Genomic DNA, 19,218 nt, shown 5'->3' on the forward strand with positions numbered 1-19,218 from the left:
AGACACGCCCCTCGTCACTGATTGGTGCAGAGGAAAAGCTCGCATCTGATTGGTCACTGGAGTTTTCTATCATCGTGCGTGGTTTGCAGTTGGTATGCGTCAGATTTGGTGCCCCTCAGTGACGCGCTATGCCTCCATGGCACGCGCACAGGAGCACGTACAACAAGACTCCACTCGGCACATCATTTTGTTTGTCTTGTTTTTTTAATAGGCAATTGTGTGATTTACTTTTGGGCCACTTGAAACATCCTCCTTTAAAATTATGAAGATTGTGAACTCATGTCTTCCACACACTATCTGTATTTTATTCCCCCAATGTCTTAGTATTCATAGAGCACTTGAACTGTGCTTAGTAAAGTGAAATAAAGTGAACTAAAGCTTACTCATATGGAACTCAAGAAACAAAAGCAAAATTTAGAATCAGTTAATTTATTGAACATGGAACAAGAATATTTTGGAATAACCACAGTTGTTTATTGGACACGTTTTCATCTTCTGTACAACCAAAACCAGCTCTATCTTCACTCCTCCTCTTCAGCCTGTCTCCAGGGTATAGGCTGAACTTTACCAACAGGAGAGAGGTTCCATGTGAGGCCCGTCTGGGTCAGAACCTGAGAGAAAGACATTGTAAATAAAGAGATGGACACCTAAGGTCTGTAGTATGACTCCTGTGCTGCACTAACACAAAACATATATTGAAACATCATTTGCAACATTATATATATATATATATATATATATATATATATATACACATATATATACACACACACACATACATACATACCACCATGTTAGGAACATTTTTTCACAGACAGGTAGAAATTGTTGCCAGGCAGGTAACTGCTATACCCACGAACATATCAACACAGATTTATACATCTGATTTAAAGTCTATTGTCAGTTCTCAAGCAAGCTGAGCATTGAGTCACAAGTTATAACTTTGACCTTCACAAAATGCAAAGGTTTAGTGGGTTTAAGCTGGGTTAGATCTAGGGCTGCAACAAGGATTAATCAATAAACTAATTTATCTAATGATTTGTTTATTGATTAACCAATTAGTTGCTTAGAATGCAAAAGGCCTGTGAATGAGATTTTTTCCTCAGTTGTACCCAGATAACGCTGAAGTAAAGCTGTTTGAGGACATCCTGGAGGAGTATATTTATAACAGATTTTTAAATATAGACATTTCCCTCATCTTTTCTATACATTTTCTGACTGTCCCAGTCATGAAATCTATTCTCTCAGCTATTGGAGTCTATGTATAGACCAGTTCATGATTTATTTGATTACTAATAGCTAGTAATCTAATTACTAATAGCCAACTAATAGTTGTGGCATCTATTACAGAACAAAGGTGAATTTAACATCTTAAAACATCTTCAACATCTGTACTGTTGAAACCATATTTTTTTTATACTTCAAGGACAATATTGGCAGCCACCCTGTTGTTTGTTCCTATCAAAGCACACCAAGGTAAAGTATGATCACTTACATATCCCCACACAGCTGTGCAGAAGGCAGCTCCTCCGACCAGGACAGCGGTCCCATATTTTGCATGAAAGTCTGGAGTTGTGGTGGAACCGTATCTCACCTGTCGAGAGGCCTGCCCTGAACACAGAGGAGTATTAGGATTAATATTAGAATTTATAAAAGACAGCAGCAAAATATTGTGTTGTCATAATTAGAGAAGCATTATTGGTTTACATTGTAGTAGTGCTTTATTTGTGTATATTTGTAGTGTTGTAAAGGTAAACATTAACAAAAGCTGTATGGAGCCAACTGAAAATTCAGCTACAGAAAATCATTAACAAAACAAAAAATATGTGCTGATGTTTTGGAAAAAATATGAAACTGCAGTCAATTGGTTTTCTGTCAATAGTCGGAAAATAATAAGTCGTTTATTTGCGTGTGCGTTTTCTACATCAAAACCAAACAATGATCTGCTGTCAGAAGTCTACAAATTAGATATGACTGAACTGAAGGCGACACTGTACAAGTTCAGACAGACCTTAGCACTTTGGGTTAGCCTATTTTGAATGAGGTTATTTAAGGACGAAGAAGTCATCCAACAACCAGCTCAAAAAACAATGTACACCAAGCTGTGAACGCATGGTGAAATTGATTAAATACTCATAATTACGACAGTGGATTACACTGTGAGCTGATAAAATTATATTGAAGAGATGTTTACAGACCTAGCCTGTAGCATGCTAAACATTGATCAGGTCACAAAACGAGCTGCCCAGTTAAAATATATCAAAATGCACTGGCCCTACAGCCTGTATCAATACAAAAGGGTTAAATTATCACACTCATTTAATAGATAGTCAAACTTACTCGTGATATTGAGAGCTGCTTTGCCAAACCGGTACATGTTTCTGGCTCGGGAGACTTTACCCTTGAGAAGTGGATATTCAATATGGCCGCTGCCCCGGAAACATGCGGCTATTATCTGCGCACGCGCAATACGCAGAGCGCAAACAAAACGGTACTTTACATTTTATTATAATATTATTATTTTAGCATTATTGGGTCTAAACATGTAATGATTAAAAGTGCTGGCAATTGTTCTGGTTTAATATGCCTACGCTCCTTATAAGTTATGTTTTTTGTTTTGTTTTTTTCATTTGCCTTAAGATTCCAGGGTCGCTGCTGCATAAAATACAGAGATATCTTTCTGAACTTACCAGGCAACTTTTTCATTTTTCCATATTGCTTATTGTATTTTATAATCATTACTGTTGTACAACATCTTTATTATCCAGAAAATAATTAGGCCTATATTCCCCTTATAAATAGTAGATAGGACGGGGTAGTGCTTCATTAAAGTAAAACAAGACAACTTTAGGAGGACTATGCATAAAATTCAACTAGCCAAAAGGCAACGCTGTTTAACTGTGTTAATTGCCAAAATAAACATATTTTGGGTTCAGGGTTGCTGTCAAACAAGATTTTCTATGTTTTTAAGGCAACTGATTGTTCAAATTAAAAGCTGATGGATAAATCCTTATTCCAGTGTGCCACTAAATTGGTTATTTAAGCTTTCCTCTTTTCAGTTGTGTATATATTTTACCTAAGGCATTTGTTGGAACAGGATTTTGCATGAAGCAATATCTGTGAACGGGAAAGAATTCGGCTGTAGGCCAACACAGCGCCTTATAAGGGCATTGTTAGATAATTTTCTTTGCTGAAAAGCAAGCAGTGCAGTGTGTAAATAGAAGCTACCACTGTGTAGAGGATCACACATCTCCTTAGGCTGGACTCATTACAGGTAAACAGCAGACTCAGTGCGTTTTTGCTTTTGTGCACACTTTTGAAACAGTTTGCATTTTTGTGTTTGTTTCCTTCAGGTGGTCACTGCAAACATGTTGGTCCATGGCTTAGGACTGACTCTCTACGTGGTCTACACAATGTTATACACCTTGTATGTATAATATATTAATTCTTTGCTTTACCTACTGCAGTGGGCCTTTAGTCGTTTCGTCGATTACCTGGTCAATGGTGTTTAAGTCTAATTATTTGATTTAGATTTTTACAGCATCAGCAACTACACAGGATTTAGTGAATTAGCTGAAGATTTGCAAATGAATCATGATTTTGATCTGCTTTTTTCATTTAAAAAAAATGCAATTTCCTAGTACTTTTCTGCATTAATAGTTTTCGCATGAACTCTCGTGCAGGTGTTGTCTTCTGACTGCAGTTTTGATAAAATACATGATCAGATTGTACAGTAGTGGTGGAACATGACAAAGTAAAAGTAGTAAAGTACTCTACTTGTCTGTACTTTACTAAAATAAGTAATAGTAATAAGTAACGTCAATTTTAAAGTGGATACTTTTAACTTTTACTTCACTACATTTGAGAGCAGGTATCTGTAGTTTCCACTCCAGTACATTTTTTAACTGGGCTGAAAAGTAAAAGTATTTTTATTGTTGTTTGAGACCTGCTGACAAGGCTGAGGGGTTAATTTTAACACATTCATAGTTTAAACAAAGAAAAATATACAAATAAAAACAGCTAGGAATGAAACTATCAATTCAGTTGTTTCTGTTGAAGAAACTTTAGCACAAATTGTTTGTGCTGAATTTCTCAAAATCTGTGCGAAATACTTTAACTTTTTCCACTTTTTCCAGGTATTTTAATACTTTTACTCAAATGGACTTTTTCATGTGCTACTTTTACTTTTGCTTGAGTGTTTTTTGTTTTTGTACTTAAGTAACAAAATTGAGTACTTCTTCCACCATTGGTACAGAGATATTAAATAGTTTTGTGTCACCCGAATCAGATGTGCCTTAAAGTCTAGGATGGATACAGATTCTTGTGCTGTTTCTAAATCAAATACAAGGCTCCAGAATATAATATCAGAACTAACTCAGAACTTAATTGGGACTAACTTTACGACTGATCAATGGATGGTGACAACTCACAAACACCACCCAAAACCAGTCCATCGCAGGACTAAGGACTAATCTTGGACAAACCACCAGCTTGGGGCTAATTACAACTTTGGAGTCTCACAGTTCTTTACAACATGTACATTTTTTTCCCCAAAAACATTTATAAGAATATTAATAAAAATTAATCAATAAAATGAAACAAATCAATCAATAACTGTTTGCAATATCAAGACTGTCTCACAACATTGAACGCAATATAGCTTAAATGTCAATATTTTCACACCTTTAATTTTGGACTGGTCCAGACCAAGACTAACTAAGCCATTGTTCCATGTTCCTGCTTGTGTATAAGTGTTGTCAGGATATTAAAATTTCAAACTTTATTTTGATAAGCTAAGGAATAGACGCAATACTAAATACAGATTCTGATACCACGGTGAATAAAAACAAACACACTTTTTTTAGACAATATAATATCACATAAAATTATCGTACTTTCTTTTACATTACTATGAGCGCTTATATCTGTGTAATCCCTCAGTCGTCCAGGTAGGTCCCATAGTGTTCCATGGGTGCATACTAGTCCATGTGGCTAAGTTAATGTATTTATTACCAGTCTTTGGTAGATTGTAATGTGAATTCTGCTGAAATAAACTAAGTGCAAGCAATAATTAAATAAATCATATCAAATTATACTTGTTCTGATACAGCTCAAAATCATTCTAAAGCTATTCAGAAAAGGTTTCATTTTTATTATTGATTTTCAATACTTTTGAAACAATAATCTGTACTCTACCAGAATGATAGTAATCTTGTAACTGTGCATGTCTCTTGGCAGGATACACGGCTCAAGCTTCACTATGGCTACCTCTGAATCTCAACAACAGGCCTATGCCTCTATAATGAAGGGTATAACGGAGTTGAATTTTGAGGGTTCCTCTATTCCCGGAGTGTTTGTTTTAAGCAGGGAACATGCATTTCCACTGGTGATAAACAACGAAGGCAAAGTCCAGGCGGCTGCTTCATTGTACGGCACGGGACGCTTGGTCACATTGTGTCATGAAACGTACCTGACTACTTTACCTGATATGGTGGAAAATGCACTGAACTGGTTGAGGGGAGAATCAGATAATATGACCGTAGGGGTACATCAGAGTGTCAGGGAAGTAGCTGACAATAACTTCAAGACAAACTTTCAAATCAAAGTTATGCAGAAGTTTAGTAGTGACCAAGGAATAAGAGTGTATGTAACAGATGCCTTTAGTGTGGACGGAAGTGAAAAAGAAATAATAGCTTTTATGAAGGCAGGAGGAGGGGTGCTTATAGCGGCACAGGCCTGGCACTGGTCCTATCAGCACCCAAATGACAACCTTCTACTGGAGTACTGGGGCAACAAAGTGTCATCAGTGGCTGGTGTGTACTTCATGGAGGATTATGGAGAAAGAGCGCGAATCAGCATCGGACCACAAATCCCATCCTGGAGGACTGTTGAGTAAGTATTGACCAGAGGTGGGTGATATTGACAAAATTTCATATCTTAAATTTTATTGCATTATCTCGATGGCAGTAATCAGGAAATCATCAGGGAAATTCTAAAATGGCAGGTTAATGTCTTGATGGAGGTTGAACCATAAAGTTTACCCCTAAAGTTGTGAAGTTGTGAATTATATTTTTAATTAGCTCTTTTTTATGTTTTTAATTATAGAAGATATTACTACATCTTTTAATATTGCATATCTCCACAGCAACGTCTGTGATATTACCCATTTTTTTTATATAATTTCCACCTATATTATAGGAACGTCACTGCAAAATATGACAAAAAAATAAATAAAATTGTGTTTTGATCTCTGGGATTAAATGCATTTTTGGTGAAATCCTAAAATTGTGATTTAGTACTTCTCTTTATAATGCATATTGTATAATGTATAGACACTTTCTCCACACACTTGATTTAACCAGTAACAGTAAACTGAATTCTCAGAACCAGCGTATGACTTAAGTTACCTCCTAGATTGAGTAAGAGCAAGGCATGTTTATTTGTTTAGTGCAATTTGTACACAAAGTAATTCAAAGTGCTTTACAGAATACGAAAGACATTAAAACAATACAACAAATCAAAACATAAATAATCACAAATAGTCATTATCAAGGCCAGCCGAGCTTATAAGCGGCCATGGATCCATTTGAATCAGAGAGGACTCGAAATATGTCACCACGTTACACCACTGCCAGGATAAAACAGTGAAGCTGGTCGTGTATAATTATGGATAGAGGACATATATCAGGGGGACACGAGGACAGGAGGTGAGTCAGTTTATTAATCTGTTTTTGGTTGTGGCTGATCCTTTTGTGATCTAAACTGTGAGATGATGTGAGTGTAGGCTGCTCCTGTTACTGTTACTGCTCCTGTCCACTACTTTGTACTTTTTGAGTAATATTATTCTGAAATAAGTGTACTCTTGGTTAAGTACATCTTTTGGCTACTCTATCCAATTCAGCATTTTATAACATAAAGAACTGATAAATGTAAGCCCTCTTTAGTCAATTGGAACACACACGCTGGTTCCCCATGTTTAGTCCTAACTCTGGGCACCAGCAGGAGGTCGGTCCCTGAAGTCCTCAGAGTGGTTCATATAGCACTAACATGTCGGAGATGTACTTTGGTGCTAGGCCATGAAGAGACTTGTACACAAACAGAGCTGCTTTAAAGTCTATTCTCTGAGCTACAGGAGCCACTGCAGAGACCTGAGCACAGGACTTATGTGCTTGTACTTCCTGGTTTTAGTCAGGACCTGAACAGCAGCGTTCTGGATGTACTGCAGCTGTCTTAACACTCGTTTGGAGAGGCCAGTGAACAGGCCGCTACAGTGGTCTAACTACTGGAGACAAATGCACGGATAAGTCTCCCAAAGTCTGGTTTTGACAGTATACCTTTGATTTGTGCAATGTTTTTAGAAAGAGCTTTAGTTAAAAAGCTGCAGATGTTATTGATTTGATGTGGCTGTTAAAGTTCAAGTCTGAGTCCTTTATTACCCTTAGATTTCTAGCCTGATTTTTGAAGGTTTTAGAGAGAGAGTGACTGGAGGTGACTACTAACATTTTCTGTTTTGTTTCTGTGAGCCAAAGACTATGACTTTAAATATGTGGCACAAAGACACTGGAAGAACATTCAAACTCCAAACACAAACTGTCCCCGTCATCTCCACATCTAATTATCTATCTTGGAAAAATTACATATTTTTTAATTAGTTTTGTTTCATAAGAATACCTTTTTGAAATACTCAAATATCAAATGAGGTCATCAAATGATTAGTAGTTTTAAATCACATTTTTAATTCAAACTAAAATATGTATATTGTGAGCTCAATTAAAGTGACTGTATTTCTCAAAATTTACTCTTGTGAGCAAAAGAAAAATGTAAAATCTGTCAACTGGACAAAATATTGTCCATTTACTCATCTTACCATAGTTTGCTGTATCCATCCATGCCTATTTTCTCTGCTGCGCTGCTGATAGCTCTGTGTTCTTTAAATAAATCACCACAAAACGCATGTTGAGTCTGAGCATGTTTGTTTGCAATGAACTACCAGCGTGTCACAAGGCTACAAACCCAGGACCCACTCTGGCTCTCACTGCGGCTTCATTATTGGTGTTTCTTCACAGAGTCAGCAACAGTTTTACGAAGGACCGAGAGATTCTGCTTAACGGCGTGACTGAATTGAGTTTCGATGAGTCTTCTCTGGGCTCTGAAATCCTGGTGCACGGCCTTCTGGCATTCCCCATTGCCTGGAACAACGATGGAAAAATATTTCTGGCTGGAGGCTACTATGGCAAAGGCAGAATCATTGCAGCTGCACACGAGAACCTAGTGGTATTATTTCTATACTGAGAATCTTAAAGGAGACATATTTTGTAAAATTTACTTTTATTTGTTTCACCATGTTATATGATATGTTAGAAGATTTTACATTTCACCTACCCCCCTATCTCTATATGCTGCTTTATGCTTGTGGTTATTCCAAAAAAATCTGACTCTGGGTCATACATTAGATTAGGTAGGTAAAGAGTAGGGGACTATCAGTTCTATAGTTTTGAACAGAAATTGAATAATGCTCTCACCATGATTAGTCACACATGATGTGAGAGTGTATGGGTTTTGAATTGAGAGGCAAAGATATATAAACATTGACTGACAAGCAAACAACAAGCGAGTAGAAGTAGGAACAAGGTAGGTAAAGGTTCTGGTGGAGTAACAGACAACTTTTATTTTTAAGAAAATATTTGTAAGTAAGCTGCTTTTCAAAAAATACTATTTTTACAGGGGACAAATGAAAAGTTTTGGGATAACGCTCTTCACTGGTTGGATCAAGGTCGACAGGGGGTTGTTGGTGCTGATCCATATCACGCACTTACTGCCCTCCAAAAGTCTGGATTGAATGTTGAGGAAACAGAATTTAAACCTGGTCTCAGTGTGTATGTGTGCACAACTTGGAAGGATACCTACATCAGGGAGATGTTGGAGTTTGTGGCTGAGGGAGGAGGTCTGGTGCTTGGAGGACAAGCCTGGACCTTCATTCAACGAAGCGATCTAAACTATCTGACAGAGTGCCCCGGTATGTATCCACCAAATTCTGTATTATTAAATAACAATGACAACTTTCTTTAGATTAATCATTTAAAGCAATCGGAATAATTATGGAGCATGCATTGATATTCATCCAGTGTTTTTGTAAATGTTTTTCAGGAAACAAAATACTTAACCCAATGGGGCTAATTCAGTTGTCAACAAAAGTTAGAGGAGGTGTCTTCAAAGTTCCAGACCCCAGCACAGCTGTGAAACATCATCACTTCAGTCACCTCTTGAACCTTTTTGTTAGTTTTATGATGGAGGACAAAGCTCTGACTCCAGAAGAAGTGAAGACAATGGAAACCCAGATACACCACATTACCTCCTACCTGCAGACCCATAATCACCAGAGTTATTTTTATCAGCAGACAGTGATGAAACTTGTGGACATAGTGAAAAAGGCAGGGTTTCCTCAGGTGCATAAAACCGTTTTAATGTTCATACACATATGCATGTACATATATCTGTATTGAATATTTTGTTTTTTTCCTGTTTAAAGCTGACTGGTGTTCCAGCAACCAGTGTCAGGGACAAGCTCCTCCTGAGCCTTGTAGCAGAGGTGTACAAGGTCTGCCCTGATCCAGATGACCTAATACAAAGTCTCTTCAAGAATCCCCCACAGCTGCAAACGGTTCAGAACCAACGGGTCAGAGTGAATGTGGACACTGGGGGTAAGACACATGTGATACAGACAGGAGTTACAGATGGTTACTGACAGATGTTACATACTGTTATAGACAAATGTTAAATGTTTAAATAGTTTATTGCTATGGCAACAGTTCTTATTTTTGTGCCCTGCTGTGTGCTCACAGATGGAGAGGAGTGGCTCAGCACCGGGCTTTACCTTCCTCCTGGGATTAAGAGCAACATAACCCTCCCAACAGAGATGGTCAATAAGGGATGGAAGGTGTGCAACACTTTTAATATGATCTTATTTTACTTACAAACTATTGTGATGAATATGTGAACACAGGGTTGATTAAATGATTCCTTTGTTTATGTGACACAAAGTCTGCAATGAATAGAATTTTAATTTCATTGAGATCCAATCATATCTGATAGTCAACAATACGCAAGGGAATTTTTATTCGAAAGATCTGCAGCCATCTTTGGTCAATAAAACTAAGAAAGAATGAATTGTACTATCTTTTGGTGTTAAATGGCACTGATTGTCTCATTTTTGGTTATGAAATTAAGATTAAAAAGCATTATTTACTGTTTTTTAATAAGAAAAATGTGGTCATACTGGTCATCCCTTGAGACCCTGTCTTATGTTCCCAGGTGCAGATCAGCTGTCAAACAGACACACTTGACCCAAAGGAGGACTTGTACAGAGCTCCAGTTGTTTCAGAGAGGTTCCTGGTCCTTTCTCAGGCGATGCAGGTGCACAACTTTTGGGGCGGGCTCATTTACCTGATAGCACCTTCCAACACTAAGCTGACAGGAGTGGATGTCATAATTCACGAGGCAGTCCTTGCTCCTTATTATAAATCTGGTGAGTTTTATTCACTGCATCCACAAAGAAAGTGTCTTAAAATACTTTTGATGGACTGTCATTCACTTCTTTTGAGACTGATTGCAGGTATCTCCTGCCACCTACTGGTAACAGTAGGGATTCAAGCATGTTAGGAAGACTAGAGCAGGGTAACATTGGCCTGTTACAGGAAGCACAGCATATCGCAACACTAAATGAATAGGTGATCAAATAAGAAGAATTTCATTTACACAAAAAGTGTATTTAGTGCATCATGGGACTATTATCCTCTGTTCTTCTGTTTCAGGAGAGACATCACTGTCGGACTGGCTTCAGCTCCGTAACTCATCCTCTCCCTGGGCTGAGCTGGAATTTGAGAACATCATTCTAACAGTGCCCTCGGACGTTGTGAGGAGCATGGACCGTCCTGATGAGATTGCCTCTCTCTGGGACAGGATCATGAGGGCCATCGCTGATCTGGCTGTGATTCCACCCAAGTTTAAAAGAAAGGAACGCTTTGTCTGTGATGTTCAGATTTCAGCTGGTAATATTAACAAATATAATCCTATATGAACACAATTTGACACACACAGGACATGAGCATATTTCATTGTAAATAAACAAGAAATGGCTTTCTCAACTGTTTGTTCCCAGGTTTATTGCATGCTGGTTACCCTGTTATGGCACACACACCTAAAGCTGCAGTTGTGACAAGCCTTTCAGAGATTAAGAAAGAAGGACTGTGGGGTCCCATCCATGAACTGGGGCATAACCAGCAGAGATGGCAATGGGAGTTTCGCCCTCACACCACAGAGGCCACATGTAACCTGTGGTCTGTGTACGTACAAGAGACTGTGCTTGGCATATCCAAGGACATGTACCAGGTGAGGAGAAGGTTGCACACAATCATGCTCTGAGTGACAAATCAAAATCATGATGAAATAGAAATCATAATAAAAAACTAAATGGTGATTAGGTTTCCAAGAATATTTTATTATTTTCACCATTTAACGTACCCATTTATCAATTCATCGCTTTATTAAACAACTTTTAAATGAGCTTTATGTCATTCTACATTTACATTTTTATTGAAAAAAATCTGTTTTTAGTAATTATTAAGACATCAGTCAGTTTCACACTGCTTATCGTCTTGTCAAATAAAACATGTATGCCAAAAAAGTCTGGAATAAAAACATGGATTCAAACTAAATGCTAATATAGTAATATAGTTTTTAAATAACTTAGGTTTTTTGGAGACAAAATAAAAATAAACCTGAACCTAGATGACAATGTACCTTTTTTAACATAGTGTTATACTATTTTTTCTTCCTTGCTTGCTCCTACAACTATCTGTCCGAAACAGGCGGCTGAATTAACCCAGGAATATCGAAATGGCATTATAGTAAAGTATGTGAATGATGGCAGAAAACTGGATAACTGGAACACATGGGTGGCACTGGAGACTTATTTACAGGTAACGCCTTCAAATAATGGGCCTAAAGCATTTATAAATGATATTTAAATGTGCCTGCATTTGACCTAACCTTTGAGGTCACAGGAGAACCCTTTCTACTAATCATGATCTAGATGCTCTTGGCAAAGATTTAGACTCCATTACAAGTTGACAAGGCAGACGTTTCTATAAACATCATGATTGCAGCCAAAATGTCTTGATTGTTAAAGCAGTGTCCAGATAACCCCTGTTGAAGCCTTCTCTTTAAACATTATTCTTGTTTTAGCATTCTAGATAATGATTAATATAGAAATAGGCACTGACAATAGTACAGATACCTAAAATGGAAATGTAACCAGCTCTATAGGTTGTGCTCAGACTTCCATAGTGGAATTTGCTGTTTAACTGTCAAAATGTAGATTTGTTGACTTGGTTTGTGTTTACTTTTTAACAATAACTTCAGAAAGTAGTTCAACCCCATGACTATTGTCAGTAGTTTGCGGAACCAATTTCAAATAAATAATGGTAAGGTTCGAGATGTGGATCATAGGTTTGACTATATCTTTCAAAAACAATGATTCTCCTATAGAGTTACAAAGGCCCATGACCGCTATGTGAAATGATAATATCAACAAATTATAGAACATGAGCCCTCCATATTTATGAATATTCCGTCCACAGCTTCAGGAGAAGTTTGGCTGGGAACCGTTTAAGAAAGTTTTTGCTGCCTACCACACCATGGATGAGGCGACGATCCCCAGTGACAACACAGGCAAGATGAACCTGTACACAGTGACCTTCTCTCAAGTGGTGGGGATGGACTTGACTGGGTTCCTCAAGTCCTGGGGTTGGCCTATAGAGGGCGACACTGAGCAGAAACTTTCCAAACTGCCAGCTTGGACAGACCACCCTATGGTCAAATATAACAAATAAAGAACACATTATTCACTTCACACTTAAAGGTCAGACAGGATATTTCAGACTTTTACATTTGACATATTTGTGGTGATGTTGCCTGTTTAATAACTTTGGAGAGTACTAGTGTTTTGATAGGAAAGTTTTAGCATACGCCAACTCTGCTATAATTTTCCATTTTCAGTGGTCAGCAGGTTTTTTGATGGGTGGCATGAGTATCTTTGAGGTCTTGACTGCACTTTATGTCTCGATTTGTTGGATTTCAGATTATCACAACATGGCCAACAATATTTAATACAATTAATTGGGGGCAGCAAATTAATATTGTTAAAATGCAAGCAATGCAGTAAATATTAAAACCCCTTATAGAACAGTATTTCTCAAAATGTGGTACCTGTATCTGTGGTAATTGTACAGCTCTGATCTGGAATTATTCTAGTCCTAATTGGAAAAATGTTTTCGTGGATGTTACTTGGTGTTAAAGGTTTGAGAGCCACTAGACTTTATCACCACATCTTTTAGCAAAACTACACTAACTATTACCATAACAATAAAATATCTTACTAAGTTTTAAGGTGTAAAGGTGTTGGACATAATTCTAATGTAACAGAAAAATTCAACAAGCACATTTGAGTGTCTTCTGTTTAATTTTACATGTCAGTGCTTTTTATTTGTTTATTACGTATCTAGTTTGTATCATATATATGTAGTCATCATATTAGGTAGGGGGGTTATCATATAGAGATTGATGAAAGCAGTATATCTCTGTATCTGTCATCAAACCAATAAAAATCTTGATGAGCTGAAAAGTGTGGTGTGAATACTTCTTTCTCTATATCGGGAGTTAATTTTCATCAAACTACACCAAAACCAGTAGACTATTAACAGGCTATTTGGCTTGAATAATCAATATACCGCACCCGGTCAATCAACTATTTGTCCTGCAGGTGGCAGTAATGCTCCTTGTCTACGCATGTTCAATTTTAACACGAGTCTACGGAACTTTTACACCTAAAACGAAATGCGCCCAGTTTGTATTGACTTTGGATTAAACGAAACATTTAGGTCATGAACACTAAATAGTACTTAGGTTATATCAGGCTGTTTTGAGCTGCTGTTTTAGCGATAAGCACAGCCTCCGTGATCGTGATGACGTGACGTTTCTTTTTCAGAGACAAACACAAAAAAATAACGATCCAAAAGACATAACACCAACATATGCGATAGTAAACGTGTATTTAACGCATCCGTAATAATTTGATCAAGTACTAAACAAGTCTGTACTCTACAGCCCTTAAATAGTCGTTTTAGTTCGTGTGTTTTCAGCGTGTCAGGATGGCCGAGTGGTCTAAGGCGCCAGACTCAAGGATCATCTCCTTCCGCAGAGACGGGACTTCTGGTCTCCGAATGGAGGCGTGGGTTCGAATCCCACTTCTGACACATACCTTTTCTTGACTCTACACGCATAAATAATATTTATTATTAACGTAGTCATACTATATTAAATCACTCGCTATTTATGACACGTTCAGTTTGTACTTTAAAGCTTAGGCTCTGAGTAGCTTATAGTTATGAAATACGTGTAAAACACTGGCTGCGGTTACGTGAGTGCTCAAAATCTAATTAATATAATTTTTTTAGAGCTAAAAAAATGTCTAGAAATCTAATATCTGATATAGATATATATACATATATATATATATATATATATATACATACATATATATATATACACACACACACACACACACACACACACACACACACACATATATATATATATATATATATATATATATATATATATATATATATATATATATATATATATATATATATATATATATATATATATATATATACCTGTGAAACCATTTCAGTTCAGATATTTATTACGTTGTTTTTGAATATATAACCTGCATATGTGTAATCTGTATGTAGGTAATTGTAGAATATGCTTTGCGTAACATGATGAGGAATGCTCATTTCATACTTATTAAATGAGTTAAAATAAACATAAAACTCATTAATAAACGTATACAAATGTTACAGCACAGAGTACATTCAGAAAAATGCTGGTGAAGAGACTTAAGTGGGAACACTTACCATATCACTTTGGCACAAACATATTAAATCAGAAATACTCCACAGGAGTTGCACCAAATCAGGGCAGGTCTTCTCTAAACCAGGTCTAAACCAGGTCTAAACATCGTCTGAAGCACCTCTGGAGGCTCTGATGGATACCGACCACTGCAGACTGGAAACCACACATCATGTTTTGACAGTCATCAAGCGTCAAGAGTGACCTTTGATTTTCAAAGTGTCTTGAGAGATTGTCAGGCGTCACACAATAGGTGCAGAATAAAAAAATATCCCACAATTCAAATAAAGGTTAAAAACATTCACCTGTCATCTAGACACATTTTTTCTTAGTTCAAACCAATGACGGATCAGTACTGCTCATTTTATTGACATATAACTGCATTTTTATTCTGTTTTCATATACACAATTACAGAGTTCATAGTACATATTAAGGCTTTGAAAAGAACTACAAATTACAGTCTGAAAGATTAAAACAATACAATTCAACCATTAAGGCATTTGCAGCATGTAGTGTTTAACAACTGTATTAGTTTACTGCTTATGAACTGACGGGCTGAGTACTGCACAGATAAAGTAGCGATCAGGAATGTGTCAATAGGTGGTGTTGTATTGTAAAAAGCAAATAAGGAAAAAACGTGTCATAATGATTAACATTAAAGATGCGCTGTGTATTTTTTCTTTTAGTGGTCCGCCACATACTTCTCTCCATAGAGATGTTATTGCTTAGTTTGAAATGTTTCAGAATATGGCATTAAACATTCTGCCCACCTTCTGCTGATCAAAATTAACATGCATTTTTATGAGCGGGGTCCCATTTCCACAGATTTGACTTGACCCCATTGAAATATGGGGGTTAGAAATATTTAAAAAGATAATATGGTGAAATAGCAATATCTTCAACCAGAAAAGAGCACCTTCAACTTTTGAAACAGCAGCTAAGTTCCCACCACCATTCTGTACTTTTTATTGCATATGTCAATGATTTAGACAAAATATTTAACACATAAGAATAATTGTGAAAATGGCACTTTCTTGGTCTCATTCATTTAAAAGTAAGTGTTGTTGACATTATTTCATATGTATGTATGAGGAGCTAAATGTATGGGTTTGATCCATCAGTGCATGGCTAAAAACTGCCTCAGGAATATATTTAGTTAATAAAGGAATGGGTCTTGATATAGTAGTTAGTGCTTAATCAGTCCCGGTTCAGTCTTGGATGAGTCCTGGTTTAGTCTTTGTTGAACTCGTTTCAGCTGTTCTAGGTATAATTTTGATAAAGTCTTGGTTTAGTCCTTGTTTTATCACAGTTTCATTTTTTTTTTTAAGTTTTATTTTTTATAATAGCAGAGGTGAGCATTTGACAGAGAATTTGGCTGTGGCCATGATGTCCTGATTGCGAATTGTATGGTGTTAAATTTGTCTCTAGTCGCTCTTCTTGTCCTTCGCCTCCTCATCGTCTGTATATTCTGTTGGTTCCTCTCCAGGCTTCAGAAGCTTCCCCACGTAGTCGTACTTAACTGAGAAAAAACAAAACAACTGTGATATTAGTATTAGGTAAGGCAGTAGTCGACTAAAGAACTTCATGGTCAACTGACTTGTCCTGTGCAGAAATACCTAGAAGGAGCATGTCTGTGTAATCCCTCAATCTTTCAGGTATGAGCCATAGTAAGAAAAATTCAAATCTGTCAACTGGAGAAAAAGTCATCCAGCAACTTTTTGTTCAGCTGACAGATTTGAATTCTTTTACTAGAAGAGGTGTATTAAAAGTTCCAAAAAATATCTGTTTGATCTAATGTTGCAAAGAAAATAAATACCCAAATGCTTAAACTAGTATTGATATTGAAAAAATAACATGTGTAATACCTCAGTCATCTCAGTATAATTAATGAAGTTAATTGGAGTTAATTCATACGTTTGGCCATCCAATTAGCTTGCTAAGAAAGAAATAAAGGACAAATCTGGACCTTTCTTGAATGTTTTAGAATGGTCTTGGAGCTATATCAGAGCTAGTATGACTGCACGGTATTAATAGAGTATTGAAAATCTACTGGCATTGAATATCAAGCTTTTTTCTAAGTAACAAAAAACTAGAAATTTTAGTTAACTGCACATTTGTAAAAAGACAGGCAACACTAATTGAAAACTCCAGCTAACTCCTTCCTATGACAGTCACTGTTTCAATCATGAGATGTATTATAGCAATGGTTAAAATCAGTAACATTATCAATGATCTGATAATACACCTCTTAAGCAATTTTTTTTAGCCCACCAAATCATTAGCTGCATACAGCTTAAGTGTGGCAGGAGTTTGTGAGCTGTAGTTAGTGACAGGTGTTGTGGGTCTTGTATGATATTATTGTAATGTGTAATTTGTGACATTGTGTTGGTACTGACAGGTGAACTGCTGTTCCCACTCAGACAGGCTCTCCAGCTGCATGTTGTTGAGGTCCGAGAGGTCGTCGTGCTCCTCTTTCAGCGCCTCTTTCCCCAAACAGAAGGTGGCCAGGCCCCGAGATGCATCTCTGCCCGCAAACACTCCGTATGGACCCTCTGCCACACAAATATAACAGTGTTTTAAGAAATATATCAGTACATAAACAAAGTCTGTGTAAGACTAAACTTTATTAACAAGATAACATAAGTCTGCCCTGAACAAAAGTAGGAGATTTAGAGTCAGTGATGCTGAGAAATGCCACATGCAACGTTCTATCTATTTATAATAACAAAATGTATTAATTAAAACTATATTTGAAAAAAAAAAAAAAAAAAGCCAAACTCCAGGTTGGCTCCATCACTGTGGTAAATGTTTAACTATTATCTATTCAGAAATAAAAATCAGATATGCACTATGAAATAAAGCACTAACAAAGTATTAGTCATCAGCAATACAGCAAAACCCTTGCCCTTAGAAGGCCGAGATCCAGTATTGGGAACAGGGTTTAGTTTCACACCAAAAGTATATGTTTGTTGTTGAAATAATGAATATTTCTCTGTTGATATACCATTTATATAGCAGTCTGAGGCTGAGCCCTTTCAACAGGAAGCCCTCAGAGGGGGCACTGCATTAGTTCTGCTTTAGTTCAAGTAAGTTCAGAGGTCTAATGCACTGTACACTGACACATATTGAACGATGTGCAAGAAAAAAAAAAAAAAACAAGATCTGCTTAAATTTCTTTTTGCACGTTTCACAAAATACTGGTAAAAATAAATATGTAGGCCAAGGGTCACGCGTTTTAAACACAAGAGACTGCTCCAGCTTCAAGGCAAGAGTTCAAGGATGTTGTGAAATATGACCTCAGCCCAACTTCAGGGGGCGTGGTGTGCTGAATTTGACGAATAATGGACATTAAACTAACCACATGCCAACACTCGAAAAGACGCACAAGCAAAATGTAGGGTCTGCAGCATAACTAAACCCAATAAATATTTATCCTAACGCTCTCTCACTGGGGGTTTTGTCTTCTCATAATGGGTAATGTCGAGGTAGCCAAGTGCGTACATATGCCACATCTTCAACCACACAGTCGACGTCCACAACATACTTTTTTTTCGTAAACCATATAGAAATGTGTCACGTTACCTGGTCCATAAAACTTCTTTCCTCTCGTCACATCAAATACTTTGCCGTTCACAGCCATAAGTATACGCTCATTTTGGAGTCCATCGTAGGGCTTTAACTCCTCCAAGGTAAAGTCCCTCTTTTTCAGTTTGGGCAGCGGCTTTTCCACCTCGCCAAAGTCCGGCTGCTTGTCTCCGCGCAAGATTTTGTACACCAAATACAGACACAAACTCAGGAGGGTCAGGTTTAGCGGGGAAGTGAAGATTTCTTGTAAAATTCCGCTGGTGGAAGTTACCTCGCTCGTCTCTGCTTCAGCCATGTTGGAGGTTATGACTAAAGTTGTCACCCAGCCAATTTGGATGCGCGTGTTCAGGGTGGGTCGCCCCGGCCAATCAGAGCACGATATTTACTATTTTAACCAATCAGATTCGTGGTGAGAACGGCGTTGCCCACTGTTTCTCGCGTCTGTTTTGTGGCCTTTAACGAGTTTAAACTTCTTTTTTTTTTACGAGTTAAACATTGACGTTGGCACAATTTTAATTATTATTTCCTACAGGTTTTGGTCCAATGTAACACTGTGTAATAGATTTTGTTGAACAAAAGTGGGCGTGGAAAAAAGATAACTACATAAAATAGGTTAAAAATCATTCAACCACTAATTCATAAAACAAGTTCAGACTTTT

General features: G+C 37.1%; 3 protein-coding genes and 1 non-coding gene across 4 annotated transcripts; 2 read left to right on the top strand and 2 right to left on the bottom strand.

Annotated features, from left to right (window-relative positions):
- Positions 1-413: 413 nt before the first annotated feature.
- On the bottom strand, positions 414-2,442 carry LOC117382010 (cytochrome c oxidase subunit 7B, mitochondrial). Its single transcript, XM_033979077.2, has 3 exons — positions 2,341-2,442; positions 1,496-1,611; positions 414-611 (listed from the first exon to the last, which is right to left on the bottom strand). The coding sequence occupies exons 1-3, from the start codon at positions 2,375-2,377 to the stop codon at positions 522-524; spliced, it is 243 nt and encodes an 80-aa protein (XP_033834968.1). The 5' UTR covers positions 2,378-2,442; the 3' UTR covers positions 414-521.
- A 754-nt stretch (positions 2,443-3,196) lies between these two features.
- On the top strand, positions 3,197-13,677 carry LOC117380901 (TRPM8 channel-associated factor homolog). Its single transcript, XM_033977730.2, has 13 exons — positions 3,197-3,274; positions 3,354-3,427; positions 5,239-5,892; positions 8,067-8,274; positions 8,725-9,016; positions 9,148-9,446; positions 9,530-9,701; positions 9,843-9,937; positions 10,312-10,525; positions 10,812-11,048; positions 11,159-11,388; positions 11,868-11,978; positions 12,639-13,677. The coding sequence occupies exons 2-13, from the start codon at positions 3,369-3,371 to the stop codon at positions 12,888-12,890; spliced, it is 2,823 nt and encodes a 940-aa protein (XP_033833621.1). The 5' UTR covers positions 3,197-3,274; positions 3,354-3,368; the 3' UTR covers positions 12,891-13,677.
- A 524-nt stretch (positions 13,678-14,201) lies between these two features.
- On the top strand, positions 14,202-14,312 carry trnal-caa (transfer RNA leucine (anticodon CAA)). The gene is made up of 2 exons: positions 14,202-14,239; positions 14,267-14,312. It is a non-coding gene; the product is annotated as a tRNA-Leu (tRNA).
- A 1,010-nt stretch (positions 14,313-15,322) lies between these two features.
- Positions 15,323-18,920, bottom strand: pgrmc1 (progesterone receptor membrane component 1). The gene is made up of 3 exons (XM_033978899.2): positions 18,557-18,920; positions 17,371-17,526; positions 15,323-16,493 (listed from the first exon to the last, which is right to left on the bottom strand). The coding sequence occupies exons 1-3, from the start codon at positions 18,852-18,854 to the stop codon at positions 16,399-16,401; spliced, it is 549 nt and encodes a 182-aa protein (XP_033834790.1). The 5' UTR covers positions 18,855-18,920; the 3' UTR covers positions 15,323-16,398.
- Positions 18,921-19,218: the final 298 nt, after the last annotated feature.

This window comes from Periophthalmus magnuspinnatus, chromosome 14 (genome assembly GCF_009829125.3).
Source record: "Periophthalmus magnuspinnatus isolate fPerMag1 chromosome 14, fPerMag1.2.pri, whole genome shotgun sequence".
NCBI lineage: Eukaryota > Metazoa > Chordata > Actinopteri > Gobiiformes > Gobiidae > Periophthalmus > Periophthalmus magnuspinnatus.